This window comes from Cervus elaphus, chromosome 7 (assembly GCF_910594005.1).
Source record: "Cervus elaphus chromosome 7, mCerEla1.1, whole genome shotgun sequence".
In the NCBI taxonomy this organism is placed as follows: Eukaryota; Metazoa; Chordata; class Mammalia; order Artiodactyla; family Cervidae; genus Cervus; species Cervus elaphus.
This window is the reverse complement of record NC_057821.1, coordinates 40,423,055-40,450,494: the sequence shown is the minus strand read 5'-3', so window position 1 is coordinate 40,450,494 and position 27,440 is coordinate 40,423,055. Positions and strand designations below refer to the sequence as shown.

The 27,440-nt window shown below is 42.9% G+C and overlaps 1 protein-coding gene across 1 annotated transcript; it reads left to right on the top strand.

The window, feature by feature from the left end:
* The first annotated feature begins 3,312 nt into the window (after nucleotides 1-3,312).
* Nucleotides 3,313-14,768, top strand: RBM24 (RNA binding motif protein 24). Its single transcript, XM_043908465.1, has 4 exons — nucleotides 3,313-4,194; nucleotides 5,390-5,513; nucleotides 6,941-6,995; nucleotides 13,830-14,768. Exons 1-4 carry the CDS (start codon nucleotides 4,027-4,029, stop codon nucleotides 14,191-14,193), a joined length of 711 nt encoding a protein of 236 aa, XP_043764400.1. The 5' UTR covers nucleotides 3,313-4,026; the 3' UTR covers nucleotides 14,194-14,768.
* The last annotated feature ends 12,672 nt before the right edge of the window (nucleotides 14,769-27,440 follow it).

Sequence of the window (27,440 nt, the reverse complement as noted above, 5' to 3'; positions counted from 1 at the left end):
CTTACTGTCCAGAGCAATACTACTTCTAAAGTAGGCATCTCCTTAAACCAGAATAGTATAATGCTTCTCTCCCTTCATGAAATATTATTACTCTCTTTTCTCAACATTCTTCAGAGGAGTTGATTTCCATGATTGATTAAGAGGAAGAGGGAGCGGAGTGGGGCGGGGGCTGAAATAGAGAAATGAATGTGAAACTTGTAACTTTGATTTTGACCTTTAATAGTCAAATAAAGATTTTTAACAAAGTGGACAATAATTCACTGTAAGTAATAAAGTCATATCAATCTTGCCATGGAGTAGGAACCAAGAATACAGGGCCATACACATGTAGTCGCTGGGATATGACAAGCTTGGAACCTATTTATAACTTTTAAAGTATTTTATGACTCTTTCTTTCCAAAGAAGCACACATCACATTGCGTGAGGTCTGTGAATACACAAGTGTTCTTCTCTGCCAAAGGCAGCTGAGAAAGCGAAAGGATTATCCAAGTATTGTTTTTCAAACTTGAATCTATGAAGGGTAATTATACAGAAATATTTGGTACTTAGTAACCTTGAAACTTTGAATTCAGGAAGATTTTCTGTCCCCAGGGCTACATGGTCTGATGGCACAGGTTCATAAATCCAACGAGAATGGATCTGGCTATTGTAACTCTACCCACCTTTGTGCAGTTGTCAAACAAACCCAGTGTCCATAAAGCCTCACCCTAGCCCAGTGCCTGCCTTTGGGGGGCGCCTGATGTTTTGTCAAGCAGAACCCAGTATGAGTTACGGCTTCTTTTTAAATTGGTTTCTAATACATGTATATGTATGGCTGAGTCCCTTTGCTGCTCACCTGAAACTATCACAACATTCTTAATCGGCTATACCCCAGTACAAAATTTAAAAAAAATTTTTTTTAAATAAACTGGTTTGGAAAATAAGGAAACTCCATTCTGCTTAATCTTTGTTTTCAGTGAATCACGTAACACTAGATTATTAGTAATGCTTCCATTAACTCTGGAGTTCAAAATCAGGGGTATCCAGGTAATATTTAATACAAAATGAAGGAAGTTTCAAACCAAACTATCAAATACTGTTGGACTGAAAAAATAAAAGCAGCACCAGGCAGGGGTTACACGGGATAGGAAGAGGGTGGCTGAATTATTTCCTTTGGGACAATTGCAAGGGAAGCATCTTATTTCCAGAAGCTGAATTCTGCACACAGTTATCCCAGGATCGGAATTTCCTTGTAGACTTCACCACTTTACCTAGTGAACATCAGAGCTGCTGGCTACCCTCCCAGACACACTTCTTCCCTTATCACAGTTCCTCTGGGGTAAGTTCCCTGTCTGGGTAGGAAGAAAAGTTAGACGGCCAAAGCCAGTCTGTTCTGTAAGTAACTTCCCTTCACAAAAGATGTCTTGCCTGAGCGTCTGGCTCAGACCATAAAGAATCTGCCTGCAACATAGGAGACCCAGGTTTGATTCCTGGATGGGGACGATCCCCTGGAGAGGGGAATGGCTACTCACTCCAGTATTCTTGCCTGGAGAATTCCATGGACAGAGGATCCTGGTGGACTACAGTTCATGGGGTTGCAAAGAGTCGGACTAGACTGAGTGGCTAACACATGGAAGTACAGTAATTCTTAAGTGGCACCACAAGATAGATGTCCTATATTAAAAAAACATGCCTCTTCTGTTTCACAGTCTGCTTTGTTTTTCTAATTTTTAAAAATCATCTTTATCGTACCAGTACACACAGTTCCTTTTAAACCTGTATTTTGCTTCAGCAATGAGGAGAGGATGTTGTTTACAATTTGACTTTCTGGTTCTCATGCGCCTGTAAAATATTTTTCTTCAATTGGTTTTAAAAGCATTTTTTTTCCCAAGAAACTTTGGATTTCTTTCTTTTACTGGGGGTTCAAACTTAAAGTAACTGATGACCTCCAAAGGCCAACCTCATGCAGATGTCAGCAAGATGAAAAACAGAACTTAACATTTTGCACAACAATATTTGCATTCCTATTAGCTTTTGCAAATGCAGTACATCTCATCCTCTTGGGCTGATGCAAAGGTGCCCTGGCAAGAGGAACAGGACTGTGTGACTCTAATAGGTTAACATACTGAACTGAGCTGCTTTAAAGAGAATAAATGCTGTGGCCCAGGGGCAATTACTGGGTGGACTTCAGTGAACACTCTTGGAAATGACTTAACAGCAAACTGTGTGTCAAGAGGGGGCAGGGAGACACATTCTGCTCCCGTTAAATATCTTCATCGAAACCTCAAACACGATCATGATTTTACAGCCTAATTGAATGTAATCTTGATTTTAAAAAGCTGCAAAAAGTCGATACAAAAAAAAATAAATATATATGAGCTGCACTCAAGTCTGTATTTCCACAAATGCTTTAAAGGTTTGCTGTGTAGAAACCAGTGATTATGTAACAAGTCGATTTCAAAGATTACATCTCTTACAGTTACATCCTGATAAAACAGTTGAGATCAAGTCACTAAACATTTCTTGCAATTCAAATAGAAGAAAACAGATTAACTCTTTGCTTGGGAGGGTCGGGGGCGGGGGGTGGAGAGGATATATGATGAGAAATCTGTACCAATCTTCCTGAACAGTTAGGGAGGAACAAGTTAAGGAGGAAGCACAAATTTGGTGACTGTGAGGTGAAGCACTAATTTATGGTCCTTTGAAGGCGGTGTCTGACAGACAGGTGTCTGCCGTTGCTTAGCTTAGCTGGGCGGTGAGCAATGAAAGCTAGTGGCTCCCCCGGCACACCCGAGGGCCAGAGTTTTTTTTTTCCTCCTGGCTCTATCTCGCTGATTGTCCCCAGCACTGGCTCTTTGGGGTCAAGGGAAGTTGAGGGCCCTCCTTGTTGCCCTCCAGACCCCAGAGCATCCAATTCCGGGTATCGTCTGCGGAGCTCGCGGGCCCCGGCGCCCAGGGTGGAGAACTGGCCTTCCAGCGAAACCGCCCCAGGCCTCCGACCCCCCAGCTCGTCTGTCCGGGTCTCCGGCCCTGTCGCCGAGGCCGAGCGCACAGGGCTCGCGTCGCCGTTTTGGAAAGCGACGCAGCTCCCTGCTCCGGCGCGCTCCCCGCGCCCCGGGTCCCGGCTGAGGCCGCGCCGAGTCCCTGGGACTTTGACGGGTTAGGACAGGCGACGCCGAGGGCCAGGCGGCCTCCAGCCGTCCCCAGCCCTGCCCCAGCGCCGGTTCCAGCGCCGCGCCGCGCCGCGCCGCGCCGGCAGAGAAGCAGCTGTTCCCAACAGCTGGGGGGCGGCGGCGCCGGGCGCCCCAGGTGCGGCCGCGGCCAATCGCAGGCGTCCGGCCCGCCCCCTCCCCAGCCGGGCGCCGACCCCCGGCCCGCGGGGGGAAGGGAGCAGAGAGGTGGAGAGCCGTTCTCGCCACTTGTCTTCCAGCTTCCGCGGCGGGAGGGACAGGACCCGGAGCCGAAGCCGCGCGGAGTCTCCCCCACACCGCCCCCCCCGCACCCCAATACCCGGGGCCCCGCCACCGCCGCCGCGCCCCCCGCCAGCCCACCTCCGCGCCTGGACGCTCTCACTGCCGACCCTCCCCAGGCCCCACCCGAGACACCTACCTAATTTCTGCGAAAGAAAAAAAAATCTACCTCTAAACGCACCCCGATCTTCGCTTGAGGACCACCCCTCTCATTTCACATTTGGCCTCCCCGCCGGGTGAGTGGAAAGCGTTTGCACATCCTACAGAACCGGAGCCTCAGCGAGACGATCCGGAGGATTTGTACCGTGACCGGCAGGGGGGGCGGGAGGAGAGAGCGAAGTCAGGTCTCCCCGGGCGGCTGCTGGCGACTTCGGCAGCCGCGCGCCCCGCGCCCTCGGTCGCCCCCGGGCCGCTCGCCGCCGCCGCCGCGCCGCCACCCTCGCCCCCGGGCTCGCCTGTAGCCCCCGGCGGCCGCGAGAGAGTGCGGGAGACGCGGAGCCGGAGGAGGACGCGCAGCCGCTGCCCGAGCCGCAGCCGCAGCCGCAGCCGGAGCCCCAGCCGCGGGGCGGGCGCGAAGATGCACACCACCCAGAAGGACACGACGTACACCAAAATCTTCGTCGGGGGGCTGCCCTACCACACCACGGACGCCAGCCTGCGCAAGTACTTCGAGGTCTTCGGCGAGATCGAGGAGGCTGTGGTCATCACCGACCGGCAGACGGGCAAGTCCCGGGGCTATGGATTTGTAAGTTGCGCGGATGGGGGGGTGGGGGGAGCGGGGGTGGCGCGTATGGAGGGGGCGACCGAGAGCCTGGAGGGGAAACTGAGGACCGCGGGGGCGGGGAGAGAACAGAGTGGCGCCGGGTCGGAGGGGTTGGAGTTTGGAGTGAGGGGCTCGGCGCAGCGGTGCGAGGACCCCTGCGAACTGGAGCGGCGCTGCCCCTTCGCTCCCCCGGCTGAACTGAAAGTTTGCGCGCCGTGGCGCTGGGGACCGAGGGCCGGCGCCTGCCTCGCGGGGTTCCGGGGGGACCGAGAGCGTGGCGGCGGGGTCGGGGGACAGGCGGAGCAGGGGTGGAGGGGAGGGAGAGAACTGTGATGTCTGCGGGATTTGGGGGGTGCTGAGATCTGAGAGGGAGGGGCCGCAGCCCCTGGGAATAATTGCACTCCAGGGTTGGAGGCTGGTGGTTAAGCGCGCTGTTTGCTTTGTAAAAATGAGTGCGTCTTCCTGGCGTTCCGGCTGGGGCCGGGAGGGGACACTCCAGGAGGTCTGGGGCTCTTCTTCTTAGGCCACCCCTCCTCACCACCACCACCACCACCACCCCCCTTGTTTTTTTTTTTTTTTTTTTTTCGTAATTGCAAAGATGACTTCTTTTAAAAGATGAGCCTCTGGCTTTTTGCCAAACTGAAAGAGAGCATAGTTAAGCTTCCCGGAGATTTCAGCGTGCAAATTCAGCTGCTGAGGAGCAGGGAGCCCCATCGCAGGACAATAGCTATTGTGGTTGAGGAGTATTTGCGGGGTTGGGAACGCCGGGCGGACGCGAGGCTAGTCTTTCTTGAAAGCAAACCGTGGCCTCCGGGCCGGGTAGGGACACGGGGAATGGTCGGGGGAAGGGAAATCTGGAGGAGTTCTGAGACTGAATTCTGGCTTCCGAGTCTCTGTTAGGCCCTACCAGCACCCCTAGAACTTTAGAGGTGGGAGGAGGCGGTGGTTCTTTCTTTACACTTTTCTGTATTCTTATTTTTGTGTGTTTTGGATGGAGGGTCAAGGATAATTCTAGTTTCCTCTCCCCCTACAACCCCCACTGCCAGGAAAAAAAAAAAAGAAAAAGTTAATGAAACAGCGTAGTTTTACTAACACGAATAACTTCTCCATGCGATTCTTGGTTTCTTCGGAGGTCGATTTAGAGCTCTGTGTGTATGTCTGTGTGTATGTTGCTAAGGTCACCATGGCTGACCGGGCTGCTGCTGAAAGAGCTTGCAAGGATCCCAACCCCATCATTGATGGCAGGAAGGCCAACGTGAACCTGGCATACTTGGGAGCAAAACCAAGGATCATGCAACCAGGTGAGAAAGATCCCTGGAACCACCTCCACCGCCCCCTCCATAGAGACCCCCCACTTCTGAATAGGGTGAATCCCTGATTGAGAAGACCCTAGTTCCCTGAGCATCTGTAGATGTGTTGAGTAAAGTTGAACTGTGGCTGGTTATTCTACCAAGACATGAAAGATAGATGAGAGTTGAAAAGACTCCTTTCTTGACTTGAAATGTACCTGTGGGCAAAAAATAGATCTTGGGGTTGGGTTCAGTTTGTACACACCCAGACTTGGGCTTGACTCCCCTGTCTTCTGTATACGTAGTTCAATCTCCATTTTCCTCTTCTTGGCCACTTGTTGGCCATTCCAGTGTGGATGATACGGGTCAGATTTGTCAACTCCAGCTGCTTATACTTCTCTACATGGTGGTGTTTCTTCTTTGGTCACCAGTTGCCCTGTGCTCAGAGCGGGCAGTTCAACCAGAACACTGACCCAAAAGAAACATAGGGGGCTGGTGGTGCCCAGATGGTAAATGTTTAAAATAAAATCACAGCATATTTGTAATGACAGAAAATAAAGAGATTCCATGCACTTCAGGACCCTTACGTTACAGATGAAGATACTGATGCAGAGATGAGAAATGGTTTACTCCAAAGTCATACAGCTGTTAGTCACCAAAAGGGAGAGAATTTCGTCTATGTGAAAACATGACCTTTTGGATTACTTACTACACTGTCTTTTGCATTCGCACAAGTAATTGTGAATCAACTATTCAACAAACGTAATCTTTTTCTTGGGCATGCAACTTTAAATAATTTCTCTTCATTCTTAAGTCTGTCCATCTGAAATTTTGGAAAGACGTAGACATTTCAATCCAAACAGATTTGCTAGGAAAGGAGATTGTCAAGAAAGGGTGTGCATGTGCAAATATTCATGAGCATTAAAAAACATGTATTTATCTAATACAGTGTGTGTGTTTTGCTGTCCAGAAAAGAGTCTGTTTTGTAAATGTTTAATACTATAATCTGTAAAAGCCATAATCTTCCAAAGCATTGTCCAAAACATTCCAGAATGTCCCAAATTAAAAAGACTTTTTTATAGATCATGATTCAGAATTGTTGGAAGATCTGCCATGTGTAACTTCATTATCAAGTCCTATTGTTCTTGGTTTCATATTATAAGAACGTTTTATGTCTGATTTTCTAAGGTCTTACTCTGTGTCTGTCAACTAAACTTTGAGGATCATTTCTAGTTTCCACTTGAAGCCTATTGAAAATTTTATTTAACTTAACAATAACATTAGTAAAATGACTTTTAAAAACATATTTATAATATTTTCTCTAAAGTATTAAAAGAATGATTACCTTTTCTAAGTGAAAGGTGTGATTGCATTTTATTTGTAGAAGTAATAAATGCCTAACATGCACAAATAGAGAATGTGGTATGTTTTATTGTTAGGTTTTGCCTTTGGTGTTCAACAGCTTCATCCAGCCCTTATACAAAGACCTTTTGGGTAAGTCAATGAATCAGGCCTTCCTAAGTTTCAATATGACTATCATTTGTTAACCTGTCTTTTTGTTATATCCGACCAGACCATCATGTTATACACTATTCCTGGTTTACATATTTATATATGTTTGTGTATTTTGAATGCTGATAATGTAAATATTTTTAGATGAGTCAAGTTATCTGACCAAGTATGCAGCCTCCCAACCAGACCCATTTTGAGCTTATGATTAACAAAACAAAACAAAAATACCAGGTATGACTTGTGTACAGACGATTGTGTCCCAACACCATTACTGCTGTTCAACTTGACTCAATTGTATTTATCTCTTTCTAACCTGACAGGGCTCGTATACTGTTAAGCTAACTGATCAGAAGGATACCATGATAAGAGGTGGAATAGTTCTGTTTGGAATTAAACTGTGTAACCAGTAGACTCAGACACACAAGCTCAGATGGTGATTAACGATGCATGGATGTTGGTGTTGTTTTATTTTTTCACCATAGTCAATAGACCTCCGTGTGCTTTATTTTATTACAGTCATGAAGTGGTGTTGATAGCTAAACTGTGTGCTTTTTTTACTTAATTGAAAAGAGCTGTAGTGAAAGTGTTTTCTTTTCCTCGGGGAAGGGGCTCTTTGTGTTTTTGGTTTTGGTGGTGGGGTTGACGGGTGTTGACTTTTGACTTTGCCATGGGAAGCAAAGGGCCTTTTTTTATTTCCTTGCTTTTAAGCTGTAGCCTGTAACTTCCACTTAACCATATTTTTGTAGTGAGTGCTAAATGGTGTGATTTCCCTCTGTAAGAACACAGATTCATCGCTTGCATGTCCTAAGTTTCTGTTTTACTGGGGCGTTTTTCTGGGGATGGGGTTCTTTCTTTGGCAGTGTGTATCCACTTTTAGGCCTTCTAATTTAAAGTTTCAACAACTCTCATCAGATTTCATTAACACTGGCCAGTTTTTTTGAGCAGAGTAGCACTAACCTTCACCTTTCAGATCTGACTCGGGTGAACAGCCGGCTTATATTTGTGTTCTCTGGGTTCTGTGATTACGAGCCTTCCCTGTCCAAGCTCCCCAACTTCCCTTCCATTCAGACACTATATGGGGGAAAAAACATTTCCAAGCACCTCAATTTATTCTGAACACCTAGGGTCTGTTTTGGCTGTTTTCTACCTGATTCACTTGGCTGTAACTAATGCCAGAAATTTACACTCTCCTTTTGAATATTCTAACTGTTTAGAAGTGTTTCATTCTCAACAATATTAATAGTTTCTTTTGCAGCTTAGCACCTGAACATCTACATGTGTAACCTGAAAGGTTAGATTCTATCTGCCAAGATAGATATATACCAAGAGTAGATCCAAAGAAGCAATAATAATTTGACTTGGAAGATTCAAGTTATATTTTCCGTGAATATCTTCTTTATAACCTTCCCTTAACCATATCAAGATTCTCACTCTTACTGCCAACCCTTATTTTTTTTTTAAACCATAGAAGAATTTTCTGTTCAATAAGATTAGAAAGGGCCTTCGTGTATCCATAATGACACCCCATCCAAACCATTCTGGATATGACAACAAATAGTAGTTGATGGGTCCAACTACTTCTGGGGATGCCCCCTCTCATTGGTCTAGACTATGTTCAAGGTAGAACTGGGGAGAACATACATCTTAAGAAGTGACGGTGAACTTAAATCATGGTTTCACGTTACTAATCCCGAGACAGCTGTTATACAGCTAAATTGATCAACCGGTATTAGCATGTGTGTGTTTTTCTCGGTGCTAGTGGATGGTACAAAATAAGGAGACTGCATTTTGGTTTGGGAAATGAAACTAACACAAATCTATCAGGAACTATTCATTGCTAAATTACTCGGTATTATTTGAAGTACAAGAGGAATTCTGAATAGCAAGAAAATAGATGAGTCGGAGGAGTTGGACAAAGCTTTGTGGGGACTGGAATAAGACTTGGACCAGTGGTATGTCTGGACAGGTGAAAGGAAAAAAGGGACCTGTCTAAAGGGTATAGGATAGGGGAACATCAGCAAAGGCACAGAGGAGAAAAGACTCAGCGCATGGAGAAATGAGACTTCTATGGAGGGTCTTGAGAGATAGACATAGAAATTTGAACTGGCTGTGACAGTCCTATGGATCTGTGAGAAAGAAAGCAGTATATGGGAAAAAATAACAAACAGAATGTGTCATGTGGGAAGTTTTAAATCAAGTATATTTGGATAGTAACCTTTAGTTGTTCATCCCTTCTAATAGCAGCTGTCTTTATAAAGGATGGTGATTATTACTGTTTGGATAAATTGAATTTGAGGTTCTTATTAGAAATAGATAGCATTCCAGATAGACCAAGCAAGGCTTCTCTTTCTTTTTAGGGGTTCTTAACACTGCTCTAATTCCCAGAGTCTGTACCTAACAAATCACACCTGGTCATCCTCAATTCTATTTGAATGCCACATGTTCTTATTTTTAGGCCTGGAAAGAAGTTTGAGAATTTTTAATCTTGACTTGTTTGAAATTCTAGAACTATTTTTTAAATGGTCTTTAAATGACCCCTACATTACTCTAGGCTTTTAAAGAAAAAATCTTGGCCTGAAGGAATTTCCGATGTAACACAGTGGGCAGATGTATAGAAATTGGTGGATTTGCCAAACCACATCTTATAAATATTTTATATTTGAAAGAATCATTTTCTTACTGAAATCTTGGAGAGGAGAGATTATGGATCTGTGAGTAGAAAATTCCAGGCTAGTTTAGACCAGGTTGAAATACATTTAAATATTTACTCAGTATTCCTTTAAGTGCTAAGTTTTATTCTAGTTGCGTTAATGCATAATAAGTATTATACTGTCTGCTAAGTGGGGCAGGCAGGACAGTTAACCAAACATCTGCTACTTGCCTGGTACTGATAAAGGATTTACATAAATTATGTAATTTAATTATCACAGTAATTATCTGATAAAGACACTGTTAATGTCCTTTCCATGGGTGCAAAACTGAGATGCAGAGAGGTTAATTAACTTCCCACAATGGCTACTACGGGCTAGAGTCTGATTCTAGGTTCAGAATCATGGTTTGCATGACTTCCAAAGCCATATTCTTTCCTCTGTGTCAGTCGCTAGCCCCAAAGACACAACTGGGCTCTCTTATAATCTAGTAAGAAAACTGAGAAGCATGCGGAAGGGCTGTCCATATCGTTTCAGATAAGGGAGAGCAACATCAGGTCGGTGGGATCCAGGAAGTCTTCATGAAAGAGGTAGAATCTGAAATAGATTTTAAAACATGATGGAGGCTAGGGAACTCTTGTAGTGAGTGTTATTTCTCACTGTAGGCTCTTCACACTGATAATTTTATTTAATGCACAGCAGTTCAGGGTTGGAACTATTAGGTTCATTTCACTTAACAGAAATATGGGAGGCTAAAAAGGTGAAGCAAATTCTTGAAGACTTTAGACATGATGTGTGATAGAGCTAGGATGAGTAGGATTGGGATTGCAACACGTAGAGATGGAGTGAGGACTGGTGTCCCTGGCCAGGGGATGTCATGAGCCAAGGTGAAGCGCTAGGTGTCTGTGGTGTGTCCAAGAAATCTTGAGGAGCCTAGCTGAGCTGGATTCAAGGAAAGGTGGGAAGAAATACTGGAAGAAGTATTTTGGAGCCAGAGTATAAAAGACCTGTCATGCCAAAGTTTAATTAAGAAGTTTGCACTTAGCTTGGTAGGATGTTAGGGACCTAGGTTATTTTAAACAGGTGAATGAGATGCAGACTGTGTCAGCAGTGTATGTGATAGGTTGGAAGAAGAAACCCTTTAGGATGTCCAAAGTCACAGAGAGACACCAGAGGGACTTGAAGAGATAGGAAGAAAAGGAAAACATAGTAAATTTTCTTTGAAAATTGTCCAAGGTGTCAGCTTCGCTCTTCTCTTTTATTACTACTGTGCTGTGCTGAGTCGCTCAGTTGTGTCCGACTCTTTGCAACCCCATGGACTGTAGCCCACTAGGCTCCTCTGTCCACAGGGATTCTCCAGGCAAGAATACTGGAGTGGGTTGCCATGCCTTACTCCAGTGGATCTTCCTAACCCAGGGATCGAACCCAGGTCTCCCTCATTGCAGCAGTTTCTTTACCATCTGAGCCACCAGGGAAACCCCTTATTGCTATTAGGCATGTACATTCTATGATTCATTGAGGGAAAGGATGTTGGTAGATCTCTAGTGGGAAGGAGATTTCCAAACTGCCTTAATGGGTTCCACAGACTATTAATACAAACAGGAACTGCTTGAGAAGCGCCATCTCCTGCTTTGGTCTGATTCTGCTTCCCTTCCTGAATTGAGATATTTCAGTCTGTCCATGGTCTTCTGGATTCTCCTTTCCCTAAAGCCTTAAAAAAAAAAAAAACTCCATGGTTTCATTTGCCTTCCAGATGGCTTCCTAACCCTTGCCAGACTTTGTGTAGGTTTCTGATATTCCTGGGAACTTTATACTCATTGGTTGGCAGCATCAAATGAAAGCTATTAATGTAAAATCAAATGCAGACAAGAGTCCTGTAAGAAACCCTGTCTAACTTATCAGTTAAAATGTTCTACACACACACACACACACACACACACACACACTGATCCTGCCTTTTTGTAGGCTAAACTTATTTTTAGTTACCACCTTTATTCAGAGATAGAAGCCTAGCAACCCTCCTGTTGTCTCTGGAACTTTGGGAGCACATGGGTTAATGTTTCAGTATCAGTGAGATTCATACTGGCTGGCCTTTGCAACTGATAGATGTTTTACTTTGGCCTTATAAAGACATTTTACCCGCTGGAAACCCTTGTCGCATGACAGGATCAAAAATAGCCCGGCTGCAGCCCCTGCTGTCCATCACCACATGTAAACTGGCATGAGTGAGGCTCTCTTATCCATGTCTGCACATCGTGGACACGGCAGCCTCCAGGGACAGTGTTTCATAAAGCCACACCTGTCGCTGTGAGCAAGTCAGTCACCTGACCTGCAGAGAAGTTCTGAGTGTGTGCATGACCATGCGTCTGGTTTCTGACAAGCAATTAAGAACATCTCTAAGTGTCCTCAGAAACACTTGATGACGTCGTTTCTTCTGGCACTGGGAAAGATCTACAAGTCTAGTAAAATCGAGTGTATTTTTATCATTGGGGTCAAAGTTTGTTACCCTCTGTGATAAATTCATCTTTTCCATGGATGTTCCTTAATGAGTGCTTTCAGTAGAACTCTGAAAAGGCAAAGCAAAGTTTATGTTTTTTAAAATCTTAATATTCAGTTTTCTGTTTTGAGTTCTTTAAAATTTGAAAATTGTCACTTGTGCTTGTACTTCTTATATGTTGCTTTTGGCAACAAGCAGATGGCATTATGGTGTCATATTTTTAGAAATACAGAGGGTTTTGATGGAGATTATTCTAAAGAAAGATGAAAATAAATCAGGTATTCATGGTAGTGTTTTAACTGAGCCATTATGAATGGCAAGAGTGAGAATTGAGATGCATGGGTTTCAAAAATACCTCTTGTGTATTTTTTTTAACAACATTAACTTTTAAGTAAGGCCATTGGAGTGTGTTTTGTATGTGAACTCTGAATGTGTAATTTTAAAAGGTACTTAATTGTTTCACGTTAACTTTTATAGGATAATACACCATAATAGAATTGATTTGTATAAAATATCTAGCAGTAGGGAAGATTTAAAACAGATACGCTAAGAAATCTGTTTCTGTTGAGTTTGAAGGTGAAACAAGAGTTATTAGATGCCAAAAAAAAAAAAGTTTCCTTAGTCTTACTATTGTAACCCTATTAAGTTGATATTAATCTGAGAAATATTTAGTTTGTGTTTCCCTGTCCCTACCTTTTCCTTCAACCTCATCATTTTCCCCAAAACCCCTTCTGTCTGTCTTGCATAGAGATAAACAAGCTGGCTGACCTTCGGTTGCCTGATAGTCAAACAGGTTTGATTGACCCTTGTGTCTTTATGAATTTAATGGAGAAAAAGAGAGAAAGAAAGACCAAAAGCGTGCTGCACATTCTTTTTGGGAATCACTGCCATGAATGTTAATAGCATTTCTGTAGCTTTTCCCACAACAGCCTCTTGTGATAGTGAGCTGCACTACAGTTCGTTTGAAAAAGTGTGATTCTGCTGTGTTTACCACACTTGTGAACTTTTAAATTCCTTTTTTTTTTAATTTTTTCGCCTGCTTCTTTTTTTTATTATCATTATCTTTAATAAGGGTGACTGAGGTTGCAGAGAGATTAATGTGTGCTGAGTCTGCATAGCAATTTCCAGTAGGGTTGCCATGATAATAAACAGACAGATTTTTGTGAAAATTGATTGTCGTTGTGAGAAACCGGCCATCACCCTTACGGAACTGAACAATCACGGATTCCCTTTGGAGTCCTCTGTTCACACTTAAGAAACTTTCCATTGGCTGAACCGTTTTTGTTGTACGAAGTCATCACAAAATTTTCTGAAGTCGTAACTTAGCACTTAGGAAATAACCTCCTCTGTGCGAGGCCCTCCTGAACCGTGATTTCTTTTTTCCCAAAACTTTGGTTCCATAGTTATTTCTTGGTTCCAAAATGATCCTGAATAAAAAGTTCCAGCAGGGAGGGTATCCTATTTTCCTTGTTGAATTCTTTCTGGGGCACTCCATGATCTGGGCTCCGGCCGGACTCCTTTCGCCGATGACTGGCAAGTCGATATTGTGGCAACCCTATGCTCATAATAACCACTAAATTGGAGTTTGTCTGATCTCGGAAGAAGCCAGGCTCAACCCAGGAGGCCACTCCTGCCTGACTTTTTTTCTTTCTCTTTCCCATTTCTCAACAGGATACCTGCACACTATGTCTATCCACAGGCTTTTGTGCAGCCTGGAGTGGTCATCCCCCACGTCCAGCCCACCGCCGCGGCCGCCTCCACCGCGCCTTACATCGACTACACGGGAGCCGCGTACGCACAGTACTCGGCGGCCGCCGCTGCCGCCGCCGCCGCGGCCGCCTACGATCAGTACCCGTACGCAGCCTCCCCGGCCGCCGCGGGCTACGTCACGGCCGGGGGCTACGGCTACGCGGTGCAGCAGCCAATCACCGCCGCCGCACCTGGGACCGCGGCTGCCGCCGCCGCCGCCGCCGCGGCCGCCGCCGCTTTCGGCCAGTACCAGCCTCAGCAGCTGCAAACAGACCGGATGCAATAGGCCCGTAGCCCCTGATCAAAGTCTAGTTGCTTTCTCTTTCCAAAATGTCCCAGTTTTCAGTAGCTAATGAGAGTTAACATTGACTTAACAGCTTTAAAAAAAAAAAAAAAAAAAAGCTATGCTATTGTGAAGCAGAATTATGATTTTTTTTTTTTTTTTTTATACTCCAGTAGTCATTCTAGACGTGCAAAAGAAGGAAGGGGAGTGGGCGCAGTTTTTGGAAATCAATCCCAAAGAGCCTGAGTAAATACAAGGCCGCGACGAAATGGTGGCAGGAGGAAACCATGGAACTTCACTTTTATAACGGGATTTTTACTTTTGCTCTTTTTATAGTATCAGGGAAGCAAACTGCCTTTTACAGTTAGAAAATGCTATTTGAATCTAGTTGAACCAGGGAATACAGAGTGAGCAATATGTAGCTTGAATTACATTGAAAAGCAGATTTAAAAAAAAAAAAATGGTGAAAGCACTGATTGTCATTTTTAGCCGTCACTATGGCCTAGAGAACTTTTCTCAAGTAAGAAGGTGATGTTCTTACTCTCTCAAAAAAAAAAAAAAAAAAAAAGGGCATCGAACAATCAATCTAGGAGCGTGGCAGTGGGTGAAGTGGTGGACAGGCACCAAAGCTATTTTCTCATCCACCCAGTGGATGAGTGGGACTGTGAAACAGGTGATGTGGAATGAATGGGTGCAACAGCTGTACAGACAATCAATAACACACACAGTTCTGGAAAGAACACATCACTTGTGCTTGTTTGATGAGCTTGTCACATTCTAATCCCTCTCCCCATCCTGTTTCAATTTTGGGAAACTTGTATCTGCTGGTGTCAGCAATTCTGATTCTGAAATAGGATCAGGCTTTTACTACATACAACCGCCTTCTCTTTCTATTTATTGTGTCGACTCGTGGCTTATGATTAAAGGCAGGCAAAGTTTGCAGACTCTAAACCCTTAAGACCTGTCTTAAGGACATTTATTTTTTTCCCTTTTACACTTTTTAGTATCTATTTCAGAGTCATATTTAAAACTATTTATTAGTGAATACCGTACATGAGACACCAAGGTTACTGAGATGACAATTCTTCAATGGTTAATGATAATGTGGTTTATACTGTGCCTTAATAGTAATGCTATTTAAGATATTTATTTTTAAGTTTTACTATGCTGCACTCTAAAGAAAGGAACTTTAGATGTGACACTGTAAAATTATGTATTCATCTCATGGCATAAATTATTTAGTAGGTCTAGATGTAGCATATTAAATATTAACCTATTCAACTAAAGATGTTGACTTGGATTTATTTAAATTCATATGTGCACTGTATAAGAGAATACTCTTACATTAACACATTTTAGTTTATTTTAGTTTTTAGGGTTTTTTTTTAACAGGATCAATTGCTAGTTTCATGCTTCCTTCTCTGATTTTGCTCATGCAGCTCTCATTTACTGATACTTCATTAGTTTTAACACTTCTTATGTAGTTTTTAAATGCTGCTTTACATTTTTCTTCTGAAACTGCAATACTTGCAATTTTTATTCTTAAACTAAATTGAATACTATTTTACACTGTATTGGATTTTTATACTTGAACAATTTCATACAAGGGAAGACAGGTTAGCATTTTTATGGACTTTCTCCATTATCACTGGATTTAAGTATTCCCATACTAGACAGTGTTATGTAATGTAGACATGACTCTCCTGTGCAAATTATTTATTCATTGTGTATATTGCTTTATAACATTTCAGATCTTCTAATCTATTCACTTGTATTAAATATAATTTTTAACAACTTCTGTTGCATTGATTGTTTCTCCTTTTGTGGTAAAAGTGGAATGATGTCTCTCTTTAATTAGAACTAATGGTGTGATTTCCAGGTAGCATTTTCAGTGAGCAGAAAGCTTCCCAGATGCCTTCTTTTTATACTTTTTAAGTAAATTTCATTAACTCAGTATCTGCCTTACATTTAGCACATGATATAGGTCTTTCCCCAGTAGTGAATGAATGAAAGGACATTCATGGCACTGGAACTTGGTTACTTGAAGGTTGTTTGGAAGGAGAGGGCTATAATGGGAACGGTCAGCTCAGAGCTGCAGTGATGCTGGGCTCAGGTAAACTGAGGTTTGGTACTAATCTCTAACCATGTACTGGCAATGTGACTAAAACACATTGCTTTTTGTAGTTCACTTTTGGGGTGAGGTTTTTATTGATTTCTCATCTATAATTTTAGGACAGAAACACCTATCTTACATGGTTATTTTAAGTATTAAAGTATATCAACTATTGGGTAAAAAGTTCATTTGGGGTTTTCTATAAGATGTTATGGAAAAACCCAAACTTTTTGGCAAACTCTATACTTAGCACAGAGTCAAATGTATTACTATTTATCTAGAGAAATGATTACTGTAAACAGTTTCTGTAATGTCCTATAGCAAAAGCTAACCAAAGAGGAAATCACCTCTTGGAATGTTTATATTTTTAAATTTTTGTCCACAGTGATGTGGCCATGACTGTCATATTGCCTTAAAGTGTACATGTTACATTAGTTATGGAATGGATTGTCTGCTGGTCCCTAGGTCTTAATGTTTTCCAAATCCATGATATAATATCTTTTATTGAATTCCATTAGTTTTTGAAAATTATAAAGTTATAACAAGATTCCAGCATGCTTTCTACTTGATGATAACTATCATCCTATTTAGAGCCACCACAATCTTCAACCTTAATTGCCTTTAATTTTCGAAAGAAAATTAGACACCACCAAACACCTTGGGAGAGATTGTATTGCACTTCAAGGTATTATCTTGGATCAGTAAAATAATTTCTAAACTACTTAGTTCAGTCCATGCATCAGTGATCATTATACTCCAAAAGACAAGCTCTACATTTAATGTTTCAGATTTATGAAAAGTCACTTGTGCCCTCTATAAGTCATGTGTTGATTGCTGAGCTTTAAAATGAAACATTTGATTTATCAATTAAAAATAGGTCAGATGATTCTGGGAAAAGCTTGTCAGAAATAGCCATACTCAGGGAAGCCAGAAGTTCATGTACACCTGACTACACCTTGGAGGTATTTACTGATCTATATGAATATCAATATTAGCAGTTACAGAGAGGACAAGATTTTTATTTAATAATGCTAGAGCACATATTTCTAAAAGTAAGTAAAAGTTCTTAATTCCTAATAAAGACGGGGGCGTACCCATGACACAAGTTCTCCATTGGTCAGGAAGCTAGTTATATTTGTAGAGTTGCAGAATACGATGATCTGAGATTCAAAGAGCTGGATGAGTCCTCTTTCCTTTACTTACCAGCAGGGTGATCTTGTACCCCTCTATGCTGGTAACCTATAAACTGATAGTATCTAACATGTTGCTTTGTTAATCTCTCAGGTCATACGGATCAAATGAGTTAACTGATATGAGAGCATTTTAGAAATTTTGAATGTTAGGCAAATGGAAGTTATACTGTGGTAATATACACAATATTAATTTGGAAATAGACCTCCGTTGTCTTCTATGAAGTGACTCTTCCAAAAGAGGGCAAAATCGTTATTTCATGATGTTATTTTTCCTCTTCCTGACCAAGTCGCAGCTAAACTTGCTGTGCAGTATGAGTGGCACAAAAATCACATTGAAAGATGGAGGGATTGCTCAAGGGAAGGAAGGGAAGATGAAAAGATTATGGAATATATTTCTCTCACAGGGAACTATATTTTTAGCTTCTTCCTCACTCCTGTCAAATATTGTTCTTAATTCCCTCTGAGGCTTGAAAGCGTTTATTAAGATGACAGTCTGAAGTTTACAGAGGCAGAGGTGAAGAGGAACCAAGAAAATAAGTAAATGCATTTTTATGCTTTTGTGCTCTTTTTTTCCTTCAAAAGTTCCAGGTTGTTTCCATGGAAATTCTAACTTCGCTTTGCTTAAGCACTTTACACAGAAGAGGTTTCATTTTGGCTATCTGGTCCAAGTTGAATTTTATAAGTTCAATAATGACTTTAGATAAGTCATTTACATTCCAGACTTTGAAATCCCAATCACAAATCAAAATAAGAAAGAAATTAGACAATACATGTATAAGCACTTTAGAAATTTTAAATACAAAGGATTTTCAGCTTTGATATCATGTATTTATTCTGTCTCAAAATTGCACAGTATCTGGTAATTCTTGACCAACTTCTTCAGAAAGAAAGCCTATAAAGTACCCTTCTTGGAAAGTCTATAAAGTAACCTTCTTGGACTTCTCTGGTGGTCCATTAACCAATGGAGAATGCAAGAATCCAGCTGCCAAAGCAAGGAAGACACAGGTTTGATTCCTGGTGCAGGAAGATTCCAAATGCCACAGGATAACTAAGCCCAAGCACCATAACCACTGAAGCCTGTGGACCTCAGAGCCTGTGCTCTGCAATAAGAGAAGCCACTGCAATGAGAAGCCCAGGCATTGCAACTAGAGAGTAGCTCAGTCTCTGTCGGAGAAGGCAATGGCACCCCACGCCAGTACTCTTGCCTGGAAAATCCCATGGACGGAGGAGCCTGGTAGGCTGCAGTCCATGGGGTCGCTAGGAGTCAGACAGGACTGAGCGACTTCACTTTCACTTTTCATTTTCATGCATTGGAGAAGGAAATGGCAACCCACTCCAGTGTTCTTGCCTGGAGAATCCCAGGAACGGGGGAGTCTGGTGGGCTGCCATCTATGGGGTCACACAGAGTAGGACACGACTGAAGCAACTCAGCAGCAGAAGCAGCAGTCTCTCTGTAACTAGAGAAAGCCCACAGGCAGCAATGAAGACCCAGCACAGCCAAAAATTAAATACAGTACCCTTCTTTCCAGTTACTTGTCTCTTGGGAGATGAATGTCATAGCTTTTTAAAATCCAAGATACTACCTCTAAGCCATCAATATGCTATCAATATACTTTAAGTGAGTTGCAGTGCGTGCATTGTTTTTCCTGTTTCCACTCTCAGAGGTCATTCTGATTACATCATAGCAGGGATTGAGTAGCAATCGTTATTTCTTTTCATTTAATAGCTCAGATAATATGTTCACAGAAGGGCAAACTGACTTCCAGAGTGAGCGTGAAACACAAAAACCTTGTTTTGCCAAGTATGGGCGTTTGTGCTCAGTCCCTCAGTCAGGTCTTACTCTCTGTGGCCCCATGGACTGTCCTCCACCAGGCTCCTCTGTCCATGGGATTTTCCAGGCAAGAATAATGGAATGGGTTGTCATTTCCTCCTCCAGGGGGATCTTCCCAACCCAGGAATCGAACCCATCTCTCCTGAATTGCAGGCGGGTTCTTTAAGCACTGAGCCACCAGGGAGGCCCAGAAATAATGAGGCTTATCTCTTATCTCTAAACTAGGTTCACCTGACAGTCGCAACCAGGTATGAACATGTTTACTTTCTGAAACTCTCTAAGCCACACCACTTGTGCTCAAGGTGCCTCAGATCCTCACCTGAGATAGAAGACGATGTGAAGAGATGTGAAGAAGATAGAAAAGATTCTTCAGGGCATCTTAACGAGCACGCACTTCCATTCTGCGTTGTCTTGTGTCCATTTTGAAATTTGAGAAAGGAGGGGTGTGAAAAGGAAGTAGAAGAAAATAATGAAGAAAAGGAAAAAAGCGTGTCCTACAGCCACGTGGAAGGGGGTGAGAAGGAGGAGTGGGAGTCAGGTGGGCGGATCACGTGTGGCGAAGACCTACCTGTGGGCGAGCAAGCTCGCGTGTGGCGAGGACATGCCTATGGGCAGGTCACGTGTGGTGAGGACCTAAGCGGGTCAGACGTGTGGCGAGGAGCTGCCTGTGGGCAGGTCACGTGTGGCGAGGACCTGCCTGTAAGCGGGTCACATGTGGTGAGGACCTAAGCGGGTCACGTGTAGCGAGGATCTGCCTGTGGGCGGGTCACGTGTGGCGAGGACCTGCCTGTAAGCGGGTCACGTGTCGCGAGTACCTGCCTGTGGGCGAGCACGCTCCCATGTGACAAGGACCTGCCTATGGGCAGGTCACGTGTCGTGAGGACCTGCCCGTAAGCAAGTCACGTGTGGCTCCTGCGGACCTCCTGTGGTGGTCCACGTGTGACGAAGACCTACCTGTGGGCGAGCAAGCTCGCGTACGGCGAGGACCTGCCTGTAAGCGGGTCACGTGTGGCGAAGACCTGCCTGTGGGCGAGCAAGCTCGCGTGTGACGAGGACCTGCCTATGGGCAGGTCATGTGTGGTGAGGACCTAAGCGGGTCACGTGTGGCGAGGACCTGCCTGTGGGCGGGTCACGTGTGGCGAGGACCTGCCTGTAAGCGGGCCATGAGAGCAGGAGCCGCGAGGCGAGGGGGCTCGGCGGCAGGACACTTCGTCTAGGGGTGAGGAAAAGCAGCTTATTTATTTACACTGATCAGCTATCTAGTTTTCTAATTCAATACAGAACAACAGCTGAATTTTTGAACTATGCTCCGAAAGGTTTAGACATTTTTAAAAAGGTATATTCTTGGTAACTGAAGGTTTAGAAGCAGGCACGAGTGCCTCCGGTAGTCCCAGACGGAGCTTCGTCATGGCCCTTGGACCTCCAGGGATAGGACAGCATCCTGTCCTCTGTCACTTTCCATTTTAAGCAGACAAGCTGGGGGGCGGCGGGGGTAGGGAGTAGAGGTGGCGCCGGACTTCCCTGGAGGTCTTGGCTGTTAAGCCGCCTCGCTTCTTAAAAAACGAAGGGGCGCCAGTTTGATCCCTGGTAGTGGGGGACTAATATCCCACTTGCCAAGGGGCTTTAAAACAGAGAGAGAGGGGCGGGGGAAGATTAAAGAAAAATGTACTTACCTTGCTAACCAGTATAGTTTCCTTCAACACAGGAACAGATCATGTGTGGCGGAGGAAGGTTAGCTCTGCACGTCTCTTTTTGCACATGCTTCTGCCTCAATGCGGGTCACTCCTACTGATGGGTCTTTGGAAGAAGTAAAAAAGTTGAAGAAGGGATGCGGCCTGCACTGCTAACCACACGTCAGGTACCAGGTACTTAAATGTGAAGTAAGTAATGGTATCCCCGGTTCGATTCCTGGGTTGGGAAGATCTGCTGGAGAAGGGATAGGCTACCCACCCCAGTATTCTTGGGCTTCCCTTGTGGCTCAGCTGGTAAAGAATCCGCCCGCAACGTGGGAGACCTGGGTTCGATCCCTGAGTTGGGAAGATCCCCTGGAGAAGGGAAAGGCAGCCCACTCCAGTATTCTGGCCTGGAGAATTCCATGGACTGTGTAGTCCATGGGGTGGCAAAGAGTTGGACATGACTGAGCGACCTTTACTTTCACTTTCAATGGTATCCCCAACTGCCCCAAGCCACAGCTTCAGCATGGCGCAGAACTGGGTTTCAAGGTGGGGTGGCCTGAAACCACCTCCTCTGTGCCTGCTACCTCACCACCTGCTTCCAGACTTGTTCTTTCTAGTGACCCCTAGGTGCTTCCCCTGGGTTCCTCAGACAGAGCCATTTGGCAGTAGGTTGCCATTTCTTTCTCCAGGGGATCTTCCTGACCCAGGGATCCAATCTGGGTCTCCCACGTTACAGGCAGACTCTTTACCATCTGAGCCACCAGAGAATCCCTCAGACAGAGCCACTGGCCCTCAATCTCCTGTGACATATGAGCAAGTGACCACGGAATTAGTGGAGGCAAAATTCCTGCACTTAGAGGTGAATGCCTGAAAAGAATGGGAGTGGAAGATTCCAGGGGGCTGAGGAAGCTTTCAGTGTTGCTCTGAACAAGTTCGATTCATTCCCAGTTACAAGAAATCCACTCTTTCGTCCTTTCACTTGACATCTAACTGTAGTTTGTGTACCTGCTTATCAGTGGGGACCCATATTACAAAATCTAATGCCAATTTTGTGTACTCTGCCTACTTCATCAATCAATAATACTTTAATAACACTCCATGTGGGACTTCCCTGTGGTCTAGTGGCTAAGACTCCTCCAGGCTCCCAACCCATTGGATCCCTGGGTTAGATCCCTGGTCAAGGACCTAGATCCCACATGCCACAGCTAAAGATCCTGTCTGCTTGCAGCAACTAAATCCAGGAGCATCCAAATAAATAGATATTAAAACAGAAAACAAAAAACAAGCACTATGTGTAGAGAACAGTCTAGTGGCTACCAGTGGGGAGAAAGGAAGGGGGAGGGGCAACATAGGATTAAGGGATTTAAGAGGTACAAACTACTATGTGTAAAATAAATAAGCTACAAGGATATATTGTATAGCACAGAAAATATAGCCAATATTTTATAACTATAAATGGAACATGATCTTTAAAAATTGTAAATCACTGTTATATACCTGAAAATATGAAAGTGTTAGTCACTGGGTTGTGTCCTACTCTTTGCAATCTCATGGACATATGTTACAGGTATACACTATGATTCACAATTTTTAAAGGTTTTACTCTATTTATAATTCCTTGGCTCAGTGGCTAAGACTCTGTGCTCTAAATGCAGGGGCCCTAGATTCGATCCCTTGGTAAAGAATCTGCCTGCAATGCAGGAGACCCAGGTTCAACCTGGGTCGGGAAGATCTTCTGGAGAATGGAATGGCAATCCACTCCAGTATTCCGGCCTGGAGAATCCCATGGACAGAGGAGCTTGGTGGGCTATAGTCCGTGGGGTTGCAAAGAGTTGAACAAGACTGAGTGGCTAACACTACTACTCTATTTATAGTTATCATATATAAAACATTGAACATATTCCCTGTGTTATACAGTATATCCTTGTAGCCTATTTTATGCCTAATAGTTTGTACCTCTCACTCTCCTTACTCTCCCCTATCTTGCCTCTCCCTTCTTCCATCTCCCCACTGGTAAACACTAGTTTGTTCTCTTAAGTCTGCTTCTTTTTTGTTTTATTCACTAGTTTGTTGTATTTTTCAGAGCCCAGGTGTAAGTGATATCACACAGTGTTTGTCTTTCTGATTTATTTCACTTAGCATGATGCCCTCCAAGTCCATCTATGTTGCTGCAAATGGCATTATTGCATTCTTTTTTATGACTGAGTAGTATTCCAGTGTGTATATATATACCACATCTTCTTTGTCCATTTCTCTATTGACGGACAATTAGGTTGCTTCCATATCTTTTTTTTTTTTTTTATTAGTTGGAGGCTAATTACTTCACAACATTTCAGTGGCTTCCATATCTTGACTAATATAAATAACTGCATGTGTTATCTTAAATCCTCACAGTCTCACTATAGACTTGGCGTTATTATCTTCACTTGTTTTGGAGGCTAATATAATTTCCTTAAAGTTGTAACTAAAGGTGATAGAACTGTGAGTTGAAACCCAGGTCTGGGTGATGCCAAAGACTAACTGCCACAGGATTATTTTAGCAGTCTCTTTCTGTGTCACTATGAATTGTCTCAGAAATTTTAAGCAAGTTTAACAAACATGCTTTCAATCTAGACCCTTGAAAACCAAATCTAAGGACCCTGAGGCAAGTTATTTACATGATTAAAACCCTTTAAAATATATAAAGATACATATAAAGATAGCATAGCACAAATACCTCTGTGCTCATTCTCTGAATTTAATTTCTGTGGACAACCTTTATGTAGTCACTATACTAAGGGTTATAATGACTGTTTAGTCATCTTGACCTCCATCCATTTGTGCTTTTGGGGGAAATGTATTATACTGTGATTTATTATTAGAAATGACCATAAAATTGAATGAGTATATGTCAAAGAATGTCAAATAGTTATGCACTTTTAATAAATACTGCCAACTTTAATAATAACAACATGGAGTTTAAATGGAGAATATGGATATTAAAGGTATATGGTTCAAGTCATCTGCCATGCATGAGCTAAAGTAGTGAGCTTGACTGTCTCCATGCCAGTTAAGAAAAGACAAAGGAGGAAAGAACTTGATGAAGAAATAGTGCCCAGACCAGGAGCCATAGCAGCTTGGGAACGGCTGAGTGGGAGGTACATACTTGCAGAGTTTGAGGACTGAGACTGACCGGTGAAAGAAGTCTCTGTGCTTGCCTCTCAAGCACACATGGGGAATGGCTTTCCATCCAGGGCATACCGGGAATCTTGATAATTCACACTTTCCTAACAGCTGCATCCCTTATCATCTTTGGCATATTTCTCCAGATTGCACAAAGCCTCTTATCTTGCAAACATTCTCTCTCTGGACTCCTATCTCTTTCAGCTGCTTAGAAACCATGTCTCTTAAATCTCCCAGCTGTCTTTCTTACCTTTCAGCCCTTGTTTCCTTTATCTGTACTTTTTTTTTTTTTTAATCTTCCCCAGCTGCCACTTTTGGCACAGTAGTTGTCTCTCTGTTCTCTCAGAGTGAGACATTTCAGCACGCTGATGTGGGGAGGGAACATAACCATTATAACAATGCATTTGCCAAATTAGCCCTGAAATCTAGCAAGAAAAAAATTCATGTCAGCATTCCTCCAACCTGGTGCACTGCATGAATCAACTCACGCAATTCTGAAAAGATGAGACATCTAAGAGACTTGCACAGAAAAATGCCAAAGAGAACCACAGGGCACTTAATTGTCCAAAACAGATTTCTCCCCTTAGAAATGCAGAATCTCTGTGGCAGCAGCTTCGCCAAGTTTATGTAACACTTTCTCAGTGGCATAAAATGTTAACTGGCATCCCAGCTGTGTACAGAAAGGTGAATGCCAGAAGCTGGTGACAAATTTCACTTCGTATTGGAAACTCCTTAGTTTTACTTGCCTATCACCAACACCTATAGCTGATTCTAAGTTTTTGTAATCAATGTGATTGTCACACCTCATGGTAATTCTCTTGAGAGAATATTAGTTGTTCTGTGAGGTTATCAAATTTTCTTACCATGATGGATCCTGAGGGATTGAGAGAAATAATATAATTTTAGTTTGAGGGATTTTTAAAAAAATTATATAATAAGGGCTTGAGGACCTCTGAAAAAGAGGGAAAACTTTTGGGATGCTACACTGCTAGGCAGCTAGGAGTTTCTGGTTTGGCAGCAATCATTCATTTATTCCCACTCAAGAAATGCTCCAGGACTTCCCTTGAGGTCCAGTGGTTTAGACTCCCAAGTTTCCAATGCACAGTTGTCATGTTCAATTCCTGGTCAGAGAACTAAGATCTGACATGCTGCACAGTATGGCCAAACAAATATTAAAAACAAAACAACAACTGAAAAAAATTAAAAACCTAAAGAAATACTTCAAAAGTAAAACGTCCTTGGTAATCCCTAGGTTCTCTTTGGAGCTGGCCAATAACCTCAGAAATTTGAACAAATCTGTTAAACTATCTTTGCATTGCTGGTATGCTGATAAGAATGTCATTCCAAAGAATGATATCAACCAATATTGAAGGTAAATCTCTTGATTGTCTGAAATACATACCCACTATGCTTTGAAGTAAATGGGAACTTTTAAAATACTTAATTAAGTCCAGGTTCTTGAGATGAGGGGAAAATCAACAAGCAAGGTCCATTTGAATTGGATTTACTCACTTTGACTGTCATCTCAATCAGATCAATTGCCATATCTGAATATATTCTATAAAAACCTGCATTGATTATAATATGCCAGAATGAATAGTTGAACACACACACACATATCTCCAAGTTATGAAGGGCAAACTCTTTCTGGCTATTGCTAATTAGATAACAAACAATATGGATCCTGGGAAAAAATAGTTTTTGTTAGAAGGATAGAAGCTCATAGCTTGGTGCTCTGTGATGACCCAGAGGGGTGGGATGGAAAGCATGGGAGGGAGGTTCAAGAGGGAAGGGTTAGATGTATACATATGGCCAGTTTACTTTGTTATACAGCAGAAACTAATGCAACATTGTAAAGCGATTGTACTAAACTAAAAACAAATATTTAAAAAAAAGGATAGAAGCTCTTTAACTCTAAATAATGAATTGATATCATATTTGAGATCCTGAAGTTCCAGACATTATCAACTCAGCACTTCATAGCTCCAGGGAAGACAGCCAGTGGATTCTATAAATTACAATTTAAACACTAAAGTCATAATTATTTTTCAGAATCATTCATATTCTTTTTTGTCTTGACAGTGTTCCACTTTCCTTTTCTGTTACAATGATATCAACACTGAAATCTCATCTTCCTTGGGTATTACTGGGCATTTCCTGTGTATGCATACATGTGTGCTAAATCACTTCAGTCATGTCCAACTCATTGTGACCCCATGGACTGTAACCCGCCAGGCTCCTCTGTCCATGGGATTCTCCAGGCAAGAATACTGGAGTGGGTTACTGTGCCTTCCTCTAGGGGAATCTTCTGGACCCAGGGATCAAAAAGCATCTCTTAGGTCTCCTGCATTGGCAGACAGGTTCTTTACTACTATCACCACCTGGGAAGCTTCTTTACTGTGTATAAGGTATGTTAAATATACTATTAATGCATCTTCCTGGGATTTGGCTTCTGTGGAATAACCAATGTATGACAGCTAACATTCCCTTGACATTATTCATTTTTGTGAGATCTTTGAATAAATGACTTTTAAAAATCTCTGATAGAATAAGGTAGGAGTAACTAAAGTGGTGGGAACTAGTTTATTAAAACTAAAATATTCACTGTCTTATAGATCAGTTATCTTTCTTATAATTATTCCAGAGGAATTATTTGCAGTGGTAACCATAAAATTGTAATCATTTTTGTGATTTCAGTTATGTTGAGTTAGATAGCTAGTATGTGTTTACAGATTCTAAAGACACAGAGGAGATGTCAGTGCGGACATGAATGCAAGCGTAAAGGCTATAAAAAGACTGGGAACATGCAAGTGCATTGAAGAATGATGCAAATTATTCTCTAAGAGTGGGAAAATAAGACAAATGTGCACCATAGTGTGAAGAATTGTAAATCTGAACAAAGAAACACTGAGCTGTTGAACTGTTCCAGTGTCTATTGCAGTGTTACACACCACTCCAAAACCTAGGCGTACAAAATAAAAAACATCCATTTGTTCATATTTGCTGTCCTGTGGGTCAGAAATTCAGAGGGGGACAGTCCTTCTCTGCTATACAGTGTTTGCCCTAGACCAGTAGTCATGGTTAGAATGGCCAAGGTGTCTGGAATACATAGTGACCCAAATAGTTGGGCCTTGGAGAATCACTTCCAAGAGGAGCCTGAGCATGGCAGTCTCAGGGCTATCTGACTTCCTGCACAACACTTCAGACTCCGCTGAACAGGTGAAGGTTGGGTGACCTCTCTTGGCCCAGCCTGAGAAGTTACATAGCACCGCTTA